General features: G+C 37.8%; 1 protein-coding gene across 1 annotated transcript in view; it reads left to right on the top strand.

The window, feature by feature from the left end:
* Positions 1 to 6,693: 6,693 nt before the first annotated feature.
* Positions 6,694 to 15,726, top strand: part of TBC1D12 (TBC1 domain family, member 12) — a gene marked incomplete at its 5' end in the record, with an annotated part of 28,943 nt that continues 19,910 nt past the window's right edge. Inside the window, 2 exons of the mRNA XM_008940832.1 lie at positions 6,694 to 6,817; positions 13,744 to 13,800. Of these exons, the coding sequence (XP_008939080.1) occupies positions 6,694 to 6,817; positions 13,744 to 13,800 (181 nt within the window). The remainder of the gene's footprint in view (positions 6,818 to 13,743; positions 13,801 to 15,726) is intronic.

Raw genomic sequence — 15,726 nt, 5'->3', positions numbered from 1 at the left:
CTTGGAGGTCCCTTCCAACCAAAAAGGTTCTATGATTCTATGAACAGCTTTTGCATTTTATGCATAGTAAAAACATGCTAATGTGAATGGAATAATTATTTTTGTTTACTCCAGTTACAGTCATGAAGGAATATGGAACTGCAGGCTTGCAGGGATGTTCAGAATTTGTGCAAACTAGTCTGAAAGTATGGTTTTAAGTCAAAATTATTCATTTTAGTGCTATACCAGTAAAAATGTATCTATAACAATTACTGGGACATACCTCTTCTAACTCCACACTGATACTGCTCTCTGGATAAAGATTACTAGGTAAATAAGTAGATTCTTTATAACTTTGTCTTTTAACTGATTCAAATTTTAGCAGATTTCAAATACAGACTTTTTTGAATGCCTAGGTACCTTATTTAAAATTAAGGGTGGAACAAGAACAGAGTGTATTGCATGAGCAGAACTCTAATCTTTCTGGAGAGGCAAAATCAATTGTATGATAATACATATACAATTTTTAATGAGTTTTGTTGCTTCATATTCTTTTTACAAATTATGAGGTTTTATTTGAATCAGTGGGTTTTTAGGTATTGCATAAAAATGCAAGTAACCAGGGCTTTAAATTGCGTTTTTGTAATTAGATCCAAACCAAAAAGAAAACCTAGACTGTTATTTGTCTAACTTGGTGCTCATTTGTGTCATTTAATTCCATGTTGGATTCTCCCTCTAAGCTGTTGTGATTTTTGAGAGGAAAAGTTATATAAGATAGAAGAGGATGCTTTTGGTGTGGTGATGCTTAAAAAAAAGGAAAATATAGTCACTACTTTTGTCAGTTCTTCTGGCTTTCAAAGCTTATTTTTTCAGCTCTTTTCTGTTACAGATCTTGAAAAGTGCATGCTATGAGAAGAAACTGTTGATTGGAAATGACAGTAAACCAGATTATATGTGTAGAAGTCAGAAAAATGTTTTAACAATAAGGGTTTTTTTTCTAAAAAATAAATTAATTTTCAGTACTCTAACATAACCTTGGTGGAACTATTTTATTTTTAGATTAGTAAACATTTTGAGCAAGATGGAAGGTAATTTGCAAGGGAAATTTAGAGAATAGTAGTATAGCTTTCAGCATCAAGATTGAAACACAATATTAGTTTATTTCTAAGATAACCCTGAATTCTAAATATTTTATTTGGAAAAATGTGTTTCTTTGGTGCCATGCTTCAAAGCTTTAAGTTTTGCTAGGATTGCTTTCAAGGGAGGCCTGTGTTTGTTTTTTTGTTGTCTAACTTGGTCCAGCATTTTGAATTAAATTTATTTGTATATTAAAGTGGACCTTAAGGAGGCATGGTTGGTTGCTCAGCAATCATGATCATGTGTTTTATGCTTGTCTCAGTAGTTATACGACTTAATTTTTGCCATTTTTCATAATGCAGGATTAACAAATTGGAGAAACATTCTGATATTTCGTACTGATACTCATCTTAAATGGCTCAGGTGTAAGATCTAACCATCCTCTGCACTTGAAATTTGGCATATAGTCAACTAAAAGCAGGAGAACAGGTGAAGCTTGGGTCTGAAGGTGGAGTTGCAATGACTTGTTTCTTTAACACCTAATAAGTAGAAGGATACCGCAGCCTTTCCTTGGGCACGGAGGAGGCAGATCTGTATTAGGACACCTCTCTGCTCTGGCTAATTGTCTCTGAGATTGCTGTGCCTGTTAAACCTGACTGAAACTGCATTACTAGACTCACTGGCTAAACTGTTAGTTTGGCTTTCTAGGCAATCACGTTGGAATCACTTTAATAATGCAGAGCAAGCTACACACCAGCACTGCATTTTAGCTTATCTCACAACTTTTTGTATTTCACAGATTTTTAAACTCCTCTTTTCTTTTTTCTTGGTGGTTCTAGCACCATGCTCCTGCTTCGCTACCAAATTAGGACAGCTGTGCTGCCAAATGACTTCCAAATGACTGAAAGCTGGGGCTGACACTTGTGCCGAATGTGTGGGTACCGGTTACAGTTTCATGGAAGGAGCGGAGAGATGAGTCAGGATCTAGATCTTGCTGTAAAGCTAGAGGACTAAGGGCAGGTATAGGCTGGTGAACAAGGTTTCCAAGGTGCTATTGTTCAGAATGCTGGACTCAAGTGGCAGTTTTAGGGAAAAAAATGGGAAGTAAATAAAATTGGTTGCTTCCAATAATGTAGTACTGTATTTCAACAGCATCAGAGGTGATTCTTCTGGCAGGCTTCTTTTGGGGCTCAAAGTTAAGACTGGAAACCCAAAGGTGTGCATTTGAAGTGGGAAGGAGGGAAACATCAGATTTTATTTGGATTACAGAGAAGGACAATACTCATAGCCTGTTGCTACTGACACAGCAGAATCGTAGAAAGGGAAGGTCAAGATGTGTGATTTCTGTTGAAAGAGCTGTAGCAAAATGACAGCTAACTTGAAACTAGATTTAAGTGTGATGGTTTTGGCTAAACAGAAGACTGTCACAAGACTACTTGGCCTTGTGGAGAGATGAATCAATTGTGTGCAGAGGTGGAGTGCTGGACTTGTATCTAGCCCGGTGCCCTTCCTACCTGCTGATGTTCGTGACGGATGCTATTCAAAGCACTTCAGCTTTCTTTGTGTGGCTGTTTTCCAAATATGGCAGCCTGGTCTGATGTTGATTGGAATTTAAGATCAAGCTTGAAGTAATTGTCTCTGGTATTTTCCAGTAACTTCCTCTAAAACTTGGAAATCTCCCATTCTCTTGGGCTTGGGCACATCTAGGTCAAAAAATGGAAAAAAGTTTTGTGTTCAGGCTTTATGGTGGTGATGGGGAAAGCCAAAACCAAAGTAAACAACAAAAAAAATCCCACTAAAATATCGAGTTCTACCTATGTCCTTTTGAGACTCAATTCTACCTGCATTTAGACTTCACTAATTTCTTTGAAGTAGCAACAAAAAAAGTAATTTGAAAAGTAAAATCAGAGTGGAAAGAAGCAATTGCATTACTAGAACATCACAGGAACACCACCTGCGGAAACGGTTAACATTGTGATCAGTGTGGTGAAACTCTTGCACAGAGTGCACTGTGCAAGCAGGAACAGTTGAAGCAATGTTCTTTAAATAAGGAAGAAAACTACCACTGGTAGGTGTTACTACAGCTGTTGTAGTTGGGTGATCATGAGAGCCCATAGACTTTTGTATAGTGTAGTCTAGACAATGTTAGGAATAGATGTCTTGGTATGTGTCAGTAATGGCTTCTTACTCTGTAGTGCTTCAGGTGCTTTTCAAACTCTTCAGTGTACCTACTGAAACATTTTTGAGTGTTAACATGCATTCCAGTGTGGTTATATAAAACTAGTAGGGGAAAAAACTTGCACCTTTTCCACTGGGCTTTTGGAAACTAGAGCTTAATTTGATGAACTAATTTAATACTTCTGTCCCGTAGGCCCTTTGACAGAAAGCATTATTCAGTTCTGAAGTGTAGGCTTCTTTTTAAGGCATTTTTAAGTTTTCAAATGGATTTTGACGTTCTGTATCAAAACACTATTGACTTTTCAGTCCATCTCAATGGATGACTTTTGCTGGGATCAGTGAAACTCATGAATATTTTAAGCAGCAACAAATATATCAAATCTAGTACACTTGCTGCAATTCAGTGAATGCAACTTGTAAGCATTCACAGATGCTGTTCCTTAACAGGGCTTTTGTAAGGCTTTACTGTTGTCAACAACGTGTCAGATGCGATACGGTTAGCTGCCAAAACAATGTATTTAAAGTGTCCTTCCATCTTCAGCAAGCTCATTTATAAGCCTCCCATTAACTTCTCTTGGATTAGAATTCCTGTATGAAGTTTATTCTGGTATGATGCAACATTTGACAAGCTTTGCCTTCACAAGAAACAGACTTCAATGAATATCCACTCAATAGAAGTAAAATTGTATTTTCTGTTCTGCATTTATAAGAAGCAAAACCAGCCTGTGCTTAATTCAGTACACCAAATAATATTTAAAAAAACGCAAAACAAAACCAAAAGAAACAACCCAAATGAACCAATACCTCAAGATTTGTTATGGTGGAGACTGTTCCGTAAGGCTCATTTTAATATTTGTTTAATTTTTTTAAAAAATCAAATCTCCTAAGAGCCATGAGCATGCTTAATTCTTTTGTACACAAATATTAATTAAAACCTTCAGTGTGTTTACACATTTTTCCTTTTTAAATCTGCCAGTTTCCTGGTTAATCATCAAACAGATTTGATACGGTGACAGGTTCCCATCCCTGTTAAAGGCATACACCTTTTCAGCTTCCACAAGTGCTAGAAACAATGGAGATGAATTGCTAGGTATTCCTGGTGATGTTCCATAGTATGTGCAGAGACTAGATGGTTATGGCTGTCCATGAAGTCAGGATGCACGAGCCATTTCATATTTCAAGAACAATACTCCAGAATGTATATTTCTGTATATCTGCTTTTGGAGAAAAAGATCTCCCCCAGTTAAGCTGTAATACAGCTGATGGAGTATTGCACATTTAAGGGCAAGGCTGTAGTGTGGTATATTACATGTGTGATGTGGTTTGTGTTCTTTGGTGGTGTTTTTTTTGTTGTTGTTATTGTTGTTTTGGTTCTGTTTTTTTTTTCCCCTTGTATGGATAGACCTGTACATTTCATTAATGGTATGCAGTCCTGGGACTGACTGAGGACAGTGTCTTTTAAAGACAGTGGTTGGTACCATGGCTTGGCCTTTTCATCAGACTTTCCTTCCAGGTTATGTGTCAAACTGCTGGTTTGGAGTTCTGGGTGCTTACTTTGCTTACACAGGGCTGGATTAAGATGTTGTAAGGTTCCCTGACGGAAGCAGAGTTGTGGGATGCAGAGATCACAACCAGTGCTTACTAGAATACCTTGTATTAATTAAGCTATTATAAATAGCAACAGCTGGATTCCATTAATGACAGGTAACTATTGGTACAGTGTAAGCAATTATTCCCTAACGTGCTTACTCAGTTCTTGGGTTGGAACAACAGCTGGGAGATCCCCACAGAAGCGGAGGAGCGCACTGATACACCAACAGCTTCTCTGCGGGTGTTCAAAAAACCAAATCTTTAAAGGTGCTTTCTCTCATCAGGTGTGAATGTAATCCCACACTCCCTGCCTGCCTATAGCAGCAGCTGCTTTCTTGAATGCAGACTTGTTCCTTTTTTTGGTAAGATGTTGATGGCAGTGTGTGCTGGTAGCCTCAGACAGAGGAAGCACAGTCTTGGTGTTCTGAGTTTCTCAGTTCTCTTGGATGCCATGGGACCACTATTCTGGAGCTCAGCAATTCTTGGGAGACTTTCAGACCTTATCAACATCTACTTCTTTCCATTTTACTGCTTTCTTGTGGCTAGATCTTCAGCTGCTCACAAGTATCTGTGGAATCCATTCATGCAAACTTGCACAGAAGGCATTTTTGTGACAGACATTTGCTTATTTCCCAAATAACAAAAAACATTCTGTAAACTGAAAAGATAGTTTGTATTTGAAAGCTATATAGTGTCTTAGAAAAGATAACAGTTCCTAATTGTAGAACTATGCTGCATAGTCAGAAACCCTGACAGCAGTGGAATTTAAGAGCAGCTTTGCAATATTCAGGCAGATTGTGTGTGTTTGAAGCATGCTAGTTCTATCTGGGTGAAGCCGAGAGACTGCTTCTGTGCACAAACATGAATGCATTCAATTTGAGAAAGAAATGTATTTTAAAATATAGTAAGTGCTTCAAGTGAAGAATAAATGTGGGGATCTCTTCCCTGAGGAAGAGTGTGAAAGTACAAGGTTAGCTAGTTATTTTAGCACTGCACAAATGTCTTCCAGTAAGTGCTCCATATTCTGTTCATTCAGAGCTCAACTTGTAAGCATCCAGAGAAGTAACCTTCCAGACTACTAAAGTTCTAATCCCTCTGTTATGAATAAGTTTCTGGAAAGTTAACTTTCCAACATTCAGAATAAATGCAGTTCTTATATTTTCAAAGTACTCATACATAACATGGTCTGTGGGAGCTTGTGATTGGTGTCAAGTAATATGTTTATGTATCTAGACAAAGGTTGCTAATATGATCTTGTGATGGTTGGCTTTCTAAGAAGTAATAGAGCAATGCAGTCATCTGCCTGTTTGAGTGTAGTTGCTCTAGGCCCTGGCAAAGGTTATCTGTTAATAATATCTGAAGATGTATGCATGTTGCCTGGCTTCCTGGTCTGTGTTATGAGAGTTGAAGGTGTGAAGATTGCAGAAAATTATAGCAGAATTAATAATTCACCATTTCTTTTTAAAGATCTGTTACACAGCAATTTCCAGCTGGTTTCTTTTCAGTCTCCAAACAGCTCCATGAGATACACTGAAACAAACCCCAAGCAAAAGTCTGAGAGCTGTTGCATGCTGCTAGCTTAGATTTAAGGAAGTGTCTGGTATTACTGAAAGAGCTCTGATGTTGCATAAAGTAGCTTAGTATTCAGAGGTAAAACTCAGTAAGTACATTAGTATCAAATCACCTGTAATGAAAGCTAATCCACTTCAGGTTCATTTTTTTGAAGTATAAGATCTTGAAAGCTAAGGTAGCACACTATGCATCTGCTGAACAGTAAATATCTTCATTGGTGGAGAGATGAAGTGAGTACAAATATAATTTGTTTTTATGCTTATAATAAACAAAAAGGAAATCCTCTTATCTTTTCAGAAACTTTTTCACTAAAAGGACAAAGGAACTCAAACCTGCTGTCCAAAGCGCTCCTGGTTGGAAGTTGTTTGGGAAAGTCCCACCCAGAGAAAACCTTCCAAAAGATTCCAAAATTATTCAGCAGGTGAGTAGACACTACACAACTCTAGATATAAAACTTGTAAAAACTGATGCATTGGTATTGCAGTTCTCTGCTGTTACCATGTTGTTACTGTGCAACCATCAAGTGAACTGGGAAGACTGTTCTGGGTCTTTGTGTAAAGAATGTTAGTTACTGGGGAGTGTGAGTTTTATGATTGCCTAGTACATTCTTCAGTACACTTTGTTGCTTATAAAAAGGTGATATATGTTCCAAAAGCATTTAAGCTCTTCAGATGAAAACATCAGAACTTGTATGAATTTCCTGCAACATTTTGACTTACCTGACATGATATGCTACAATTTTTTTTTAAAGGTAAAGTGATTGTGAAATATTCTAGTCTTCCTTCATGAAGTTCTGTTGTGAGTTACTTTTGCCTGTTTTGTGCAATAAAACCGTAGTTATACTTGTATGTTCAGTTTTAATTAAACTAGATATTACTCTAGTAAAGTTTATCATCTTGAAGCATTCTTGGGTAGTGTAGTGTTTCAGAATGGGGTTTTCTTTTTGTGGCGTTGGTTTTTTGTTGTTGTTTTTGCTCTTCTTCTAACTCCTTGTTCCATAGTCCTCCTTGCCAGGAATACTTACTCTCTGAGTAACTTGTGACAAATTGCTTAGAATTCTGAAACATGTAATCTTGTTTCACTTGTGCTTTGTGTGAGATTAAAAGTCTTTTTGTTTCAAAATAGTACAGTAAGTTAAACTTGCTTAGGAGTTACTGGGGTACTACAGAAAGGTAATTGTGAATTCCTTCCCCTGATACCAAGTTGCACTTCCACATATTCCTTCCTGTGGAGTCTGTCTTTAATTTGATAAAATAAAAAGGCATAGTCTTTAAAACTGAGCAATTGGTAATGTATCATTAACTTCACGTTAATATGTAATCCTGAAGTTGAAAGATTTTTATTTTTTACATCAGAAATGTGAATGTCCTTGTGTTAGTGAAAACAGTAACTTGAATCTCTTGAGAGCTGCTTTCTCTCTGTCTTCTTTCTTAAATTCCGTATGAGCTGATGTGTTTGGCAGGTGCAAATAGCTGTGAATGAAGCAGTGTTCAGCCATCTTCTAGAAGGAGCTTCGTGGAGACGAGGGCCTGTTGGGAGCAACTAAAGTGAAAAAGAGAGGTTCTTTTTGAAGGACTTGTAATGAGACTGGTCACACAATGAAGCATAGGAAAGTGAGATTGCAGGAAGAGCTGTTTACATGGAAGTAAACTTGGATGCTTTTTCAACATTTTCAAATAAAATTTTACTTATTTAAATGGTTTCCCTTTTTGAGTGAGAGAAAACAAGTGTTCTTAGTTCAATTGCAGATGAATGCTGTTGGCTTTGTGCTATGAAATTACTGTGGTAAAAATCCAGATGTCTCTGCTATCCTGAGAAACGGACAATGTGCACAATGCTACCAGTCATGCGCTTCCCTTTTCTGAGTAATGAAGATGTTTGTTCTGGAGACCAAGTCATAATCTGCAGAAATAGTCATATTTTATTATCCTGTTGTCCCTCAGTGATTGCTTTTCTTTTAAACTGTAATATTCATATTTTCTTGAACTTCTCCAAAAGTGCCAGAAAAGCAACCCTATTAAAACAATGCATTGTGTTTAAACATGATTGAGTTGGTTCTAGCCACTAGTCTTGTGGTTGGTGTTATAAAGTTGCAAGATGAGGGTAACTACTGGATTTATATAATGTTGAGTAATGTGTCAGTAATAGCTAATATTTTTAGCTTTTAGTTGAGCTGAAGCTTGCATAATCTTTAGATAAAGCATCCTAGGCTAAGATGTACAGTTATCAAAGGGGGATTAGGATTGGTGGTATGCTGTGTACAGAGTTACATCAACAACACCTGAGAAAATTTGATCCTTAAATTGAGAGGTGACCCTATTGTCTTCCTATTCAACATATGTCAGATGTCTTGCATGTATGCTTAAAATTTACAATATAGCTCCTTGTGCATATGCCTTTGTAGAAAAGCCAATGGTTTATTTTCTCAAAAAATATTCAAATTTGCTAAGCAGGTCGTGAATTAGAATGAGTATAGGCATACTTGATTATTGAAGATCAGTGGAAAATAGCTTCTTCACTTTCAAAAGTCTGACTGACATCCCTAGACTAAATTCCTCATTAGGCAGAAGATATGAGTGAAAAGTAAATAGGCAAGAATGCAGTTATGGGGTGTTTATGAAGTTGAAAGAAATATGATTAAAGCTTAATATGTTCTTATCACAAGTGATTCTGTGAACCTGGCAGAATACTTTACATTCCACTTGGAATGTCTCCATGAACTTCCACTTTGACTTTCTAATTGAAGTCAAGGAATCAAGTGTGATCTGAAATGCAAGCCTCCCATTTCCCCCTCATTTTTTTCAGTCATCTGGGGTCAGAAAAACGGCTACTTGCTGTTTAACAGCTTTTGTAAAATGAGCTTCTAAGTATAAGACTGTGCAGGTAGAATGGGCTTAAGCTGTAGGCAAGCTGCCTGTGAGGGAGTTTATGGCAGTTTATTATTAGCAACAAATTTTGCTGTTCCTGAACAGCTTACAGCTTTCTGTGTGGTTGAACACAAAATTCTGTGACTTTGCTGATGCCAGTGGCCAGCTTTGGGAGGGAGCAAATAAACCCTAGGTTGAGGAGACTTGGCAATGAATCAGCATCCTTCAGATGAAAAATGAGATCTTAAGAAGCCTTTAGAAGGAAGAATTAACTCACAACAGGAAAAACTTCATAATTAATTGAAGGAGGAAGTCTTTTGAGTAAGGGTGATACTCATATTAAAGGTCTATGGCAATACTGTGAAGCTTAAAGGACTTTTGTATTAGTAAAACAAGAAAAAAGTTGCATCACTGTAGATTTATAGTCAGAATCATAGAATGTTTTAGTCTTAAAGGGACCTCTAGAGGCCACCTGGTCCAACTGTGTAGGGAGCCACACGAGTTTGGACATCTCTACCTAGGTTAGGTTGCCCAGTCAAAAAGGTGGTAGAGCTCACATGCCCTGATTCCATCCTGGTTGATGAAAGTAGTCTTTGTTACCTATGTTTGGGTAAGGATGATGTAGTAAGTTGATAATTACATTTAAATGAATGCTTGTGGCTCCCAGTCACAGTCTATTAACTAGATATTGCTATATATGCCTCTACAGAGAAGTCAGGTCGTGATTTTCATACCTTGAATAACTTCCAAGAAAATGTGGAAACTGTTTCAGACATTTTTGAGACAACAATGCTAGCCAGCTCTGCCTTCAGAGACTGTCTAATGAATATTACTATAAATAATTTATTTGCAAGTTTCATAGTATATGTAGAAGGTGATAAATATTTTTGTTGAGAAGCAACCTGCAGGGCTTGTCTGCCTGGGGAGATGGCAGAGTCCCTGCAGCTCTGCTGCCATCAGCATGCTCTGGGCGAGATGCTCAAGCTCAAACTGGGTCAGGGGTTGAAAGTTCTTGGCAAGCTGCATCTCCCTGCTCACAGCTGCTGGCACGCTCAGCTCTCCTTGGATTTAGAGCTGCCCAAGCAGGATGTGATTGAGGCCAACTCTTTTGCTGGACATCTCCCTCCTCTGGGCTTCCTTCCTTCACTGTTTTTTTGCTTGTTTTTTTTTTTTTTTTTTTTTTTTTTAAAAAAAAAAGGGAAAAGAGCAACTCCTTAGGACTGCAAATGTCAAATGTGTTTGGTTTTAGGAAGTGTACCTTTTTTGAAGAACTGCAGATAATAAAACTGGCTATTATAAGAAGTATGTGGCCATTAATGATCAGTCTGATAAATTCTTTTCAGTCTACAGATCTACTTTAAATTAGACTGCTGAAATATTTTAATGCATAAGAATTTACAGCAGAAACTGACTTGTGGGCTGATGTATAACATTTTGACTGAAGTGCAAGTTCTGTTTAAAAATGCAAGCTCAATTTTGGTTTTTGTGCTTTTTGAGCTTTTAATCAATGATCTATGATCAAAATGATTGTGAATATCAAGTCATTAAGTTTAGCTTTTGCTTTTTATTAAAGCTATCTTGAATGCTTTTTTGTTAATTTCTTTAAAGTGGCATGGTGTTTTTTCCTAATGTAGCCAAATTAAATTCAGAATATGGAAATGCACATTGCAAAATAAAGTAAAATGGAAAATTCACTTTATCAACAGCTTCAACAAAGTGCTGTCAGTGACAGCCTTAAATAAGAGCTGAAAAAAAAAAGCTTCTTTTCTATTGAAATCTGACACACCATAAAAAAACTTGCTGTGGTTTAGAAATGATTGCTTTTTCAGAAGTGAAGCCATCTTTTCCAAAAGCTGTCACCTTGTGCACAAAATGGAAGGTATTAATTTTAATGGAAAGTATTAATTCCAGACAGTGCATTACATACTAACTCTGATTTTGATTACTGGGTCACTGTCCTACAACTAATCTCTGAAAATTATTGTTGTGTGGCTCTGAAATCTAAAGAAATAAGAAAAGGTAAAATACCGTACTTGACAGCTAAACCCCAATGTCTTTACTTGCACATTTTTCTGATGTTATCTTCATTCTGAAATCTAATGGAGAAATTGCATTCACTGAATTTGCAGAACTTTCATGGTCTCCCAGGGATGAGCTGTTGAAGGTTTCTCTTCAGAGAAACAGATGCATTTTGAACTGATTTTCGTACCACTCAGACCTTCTAATTTGCAATATTAACTCTTCCCTCCAATCTTCATTGTTTCAGTTTAGCAATGCATGAAGCTCCTAATGCTTAAAAAGTAGATATGGCATGTCTGTCAACAAATCTAAGGATCTGAATGTTGGAAAGTAGATAAATACAGTGCTAGATGCGTTTTCCTAGGAGTGGTTTTAAGCAGACCGTTATCTACAGAGAGTCCACATTGGCTTATCTTGTGCTACTACTAGAGAGAAGAGAGAGGCAAGAATTCTGCCTGTTTAGCAGACAGGTAGAAATACTTTGGTAAAAAACTGCCCTGATAGCAGGACAGACAATAAATGGGGGTATTTGGCCTTGCAAGGGCATGTAATGCCTGAATAACAATTTGTCTACTAGCAACAGTGAGAAGGCTGTTATGGTTTTCTTTGTAGACACTGTAATGGTCAGATTCTCAAGAGCTGTCTGTCATCTTTCCAGTCACACATGTAGTCAGTAAAATGCTATTCTACAGGTATGTTCCCTGGTGTGTTAGACTTTTAGCAATGATTATCTTGTCAGTAAAATGATAACTAAATTGGTAGGACCTCAGTGAGTGAAATGCCTCCTTTAGTTTTCATAAAGCACATAAGATACAGTTCAGAGCCTAGTACCAGGGCTTACTCAGCTACCTTGAGAAGGAAAACTTGTCAAGGGGAACTTCTCATGATGTCAGTGCTATGCTGTGGCACAAATGCATCTTCAGAGTACTCTGCAGTTTTAGAGATACCACAGAGGCATTGACTCTGCTAATGTGAATTTTTTTGTCTGTTGGTGTTTCTTTTTTTTTTTTTTTAAAGTCTTTGAGGTCAACTATGAAGAGTATTGATACAAACTTTCTCTTCCTAAAGCTAGAAAAAGAAAATGTGAGCACTGTGTGCATTTTCATTTTATCTTTGGAATTTGACTTTTGGGGAAACAAAGTAAATGTAAACAATCTTTGGGTAATAAATATGATAGAGCTTCTTTGATTTGGTGGGATGCAAGTTTACGATGTTGGATTTTTTTAATTTGTGATGTTTGGGGTGTTTTTTTTTGTCTTTTCTGAATCCTTCTTCTGATGGAATGCCTCCCTCTCTATTCAGCCTTGAATTTCATTAGCAAAGAATGACACAGACAAAAAGAATTTTCTTCTCTTAAAAAACCTTTTGCAGGTTAAGGAGATTTCTACTGGTGAGCTTGAGATGCTGCAATAGCTAAATCATCATCTAGGCAGGCTGTATCAAATTCCAAAAGGATTGGATTTAGCAAAAAGATTCATGTGGTAAAGATGCTGTCTTTTGTGAACTGTTTTTTAAAGTGTGGGTTGGTTGTTTCATGTGAAATATAAGCCTTCTGAGACTGACATGATACTCGGTACTGAGAACAAGAAGATAGTATGGCAAGGGAGAAACCTTTAAAATTCTTTTTATTAGTCTGGCGTATGCATGGTACCATAAGACTGTAGATATGTTCAGAAATAATGTTGAAGGCATGATAAAAAACCCTTATTTTCCTTCTTCCAATGCTTAAAAGCAATGGCTGTGCCTTACTTCTGCCTCTGTTTTTAAGCTTGGCTTTTCCATTAGAAAATCAGCTTTGGCATTTGAATGGAAAGCTGCAGAGCTATGATTACAGGTCTCCTGTAGTCGGGCACGCTTCTGCCTGATCACCTTGCTGTGCTGTTGGTATGGTGCTATTCCTAAGTATTCATTTTCAACTTTAAAGCTAACTAGCTTATAGTGAAAGATCTGATTGTGACTGAGGTGCAATCTAAAATGAGCTGAATGAAAGCAAAGTCTTCAAGATTGTCTATCCAGAAGTTGTTTGCTCTAGGAATGTTTTATTCTTTCCTTTTTAACAGTGTATCTTCCAAGGCTAGTGTTTAAATAAGGGTAACTTTTATGGATAATGTGGACTAGGGACAGACGTTGTATCAGGGAGTGCTTGTTGTCATGTACCTGAGAAGTGCCATGGAGAAAGATCTCCCTTTGGGCAAAGGTGCTGATTGTAGAAAATATAAAACTTCAATTAAAAGAAAAAAATAGTCCAATAGAGGTCTTTGTACATCTTGCACAAGTGGGAAGTCTTTGTGTGTGTGTTTGTGTGTTTTGAGGGCTGGAGAAGGAGGAACAGGCGCCTCTGTTTCTTCAAACATAGACTATAAATATATGTGAATTTAAATTTTGGCTTGCATGTTACTATATTGCAATGGTCTTTTCCTTCATTTATTCACTAAGGTTTTGCTTCTGTTTTTCTCATTAGGATGACAGTTCTGGCAGTCTTGCGTCAATATCTACTCTCAGTCTATTAAACACAGGGGTATGAAATTTAATATATATATTTTTTTAGTTGTATTTAATGCCATGCATGAGACTATGTAGTACTCATTAAAATAGCACAAACATCGCATTTTCACAGTAGCATGAATATTTTATGGCACTAACCATCAACTCATTAGATACCATTAGTAAAGTAAACAAATGAACTTCACACACGAATCTTACTAACAACTTAAAGTGATAGAGTATTACTGTTAATGTTGCATGCTCTTAAATAGCAGAAAATAGATAATGCTGGAGCTTGACAGTAGTTTACTTTCCATGTTTGCGCGTCTCTTTGGTTAATAGTAAAAGTTGTTATAAGGCTTAATTTGTAGCATTTCTGAACTCTTTGTATTAGCTTTGAAAATTAATTTACTAGAATTGCCCTGTCACTAAGTCACAGAAGCTATTAATGGTGGCACTTGAGAACTCAGGATGCTTTTAATCCCAAGAGAAAATCACCTAGAGAAGTGTAGCTATTGAAACGTCTGTGTTATGTTATGTCTTCTATCTGCTGTCACTGGTATCCTTCTGAAATTGGTCCACTGCACATGCCTGTTACTTTATGACCTTTTCATATAATCCCACGCTCTGTTAAACAGGAATAGTACAAGTTGGCCTTTTAGTTTGTTACTCTGGCTTTATGAAGTAGAGCAGTAACGTAACTGGCAGTTGACGCGTGATGCCTGTGGTTCATACATGTCCCGCCACTCTCTGCTGGGCCCAAAGCCCATGGCTTCACACTTTTCTGTAAACAATTAAGGATGATAGTTGATGCAACTTGTTAAATATCTAATTGAGGGGAAAAAAAAACCTAACAATTGAAGATGGATGCTTTTACTTTGGAAAGTTGACCTAGAAACTCTGCAATGTCTGTTTGGTTGTTCTCGTAGAGTGTGTGAAGATTAGTACTTTTTCCTCCTTTGATATAGGTTCTTCCTGTATCACTGCAAGTTAGGAGAGAGTGCACTGTTCTGTATGTCCCAATAGCATCTGACATTCTCAGTTCTGGGCAAGTGTCTATTTTATGACTCAGATTTTTTTTTTTCAGTGACATGCTCTTGCTATAAGCACTTCTCTGTTTATGATCACCTTGTAACCAGTGCCAGCTCAGCAATTTTAACATTTAAACTTGGTGGGGCAGGGCACACATGACATGGGAGGGAATCCATACATATTAGCAGAAATTCTTCTTACATAAATTTCTATTAGTTTTATTAAGGTTTAGTAGTTGGGCACCTTCTTAAGTGATTGTTAATGCTTCCGTTCTTGGATGGTCAACCCTGTTTGTGGTTGTGGTGAATGGAGTTAAATCCGGTTGGTGTCCAGTCATGAGAGGTGTCCCTCAGGGCTCAGTTTTGGGACCAGTCTTGTTTAATATCTTTACCAATGACCTGGGTGAGAGGATTGAGTGCACCCTCAGTAAATTTGCAGATGACACAAAATTAAGTGGGAGTGTCGATCTGCTGGAGGGTAGGAAGGCTCTGCAGAGGGACCTGGACAGGCTGGAGCAATGGGCTGAGGTCAGTTGGATGAGGTTTAACAAGGCCAAGTGCTGGGTCCTGCACTTGGGTCACAACAACCCCAGGCAACGCTCCAGGCCTGGGGAGGAGAGGCTGGAAAGCTGCCTGGTGGAGAAGGACATGGGGCTGTTGGTGGACAGCCGGCTCAACATGAGCCAGTAGTGTGCCCAGGTGGCCAAGAAGGCCAATGGCATCCTGGCCTGGATCAGAAACGGTGTGACCAGCAGGAGGAGGGAGGTGATTGTGTCCCTGGACTCATCACTGGTGAGACCACACCTTGAGCACTGCGTCCAGTTTTGAGCACCACAGGATAAGAAGGACATTGAGGTGCTGGAGCGAGTCCAGAAGGGCAGTGAGTCTGGTGAGAGGGATGGAAAACATGCCTTATGAGGAGTGGCTGA

The sequence above is a fragment of the Merops nubicus genome, unplaced genomic scaffold (assembly GCF_000691845.1).
Source record: "Merops nubicus isolate BGI_N331 unplaced genomic scaffold, ASM69184v1 scaffold9085, whole genome shotgun sequence".
NCBI classification, from domain to species: Eukaryota; Metazoa; Chordata; class Aves; order Coraciiformes; family Meropidae; genus Merops; species Merops nubicus.
The sequence above is the reverse complement of the archived record's forward strand: the minus strand, read 5'-3'. Positions and strand labels throughout refer to the sequence as shown.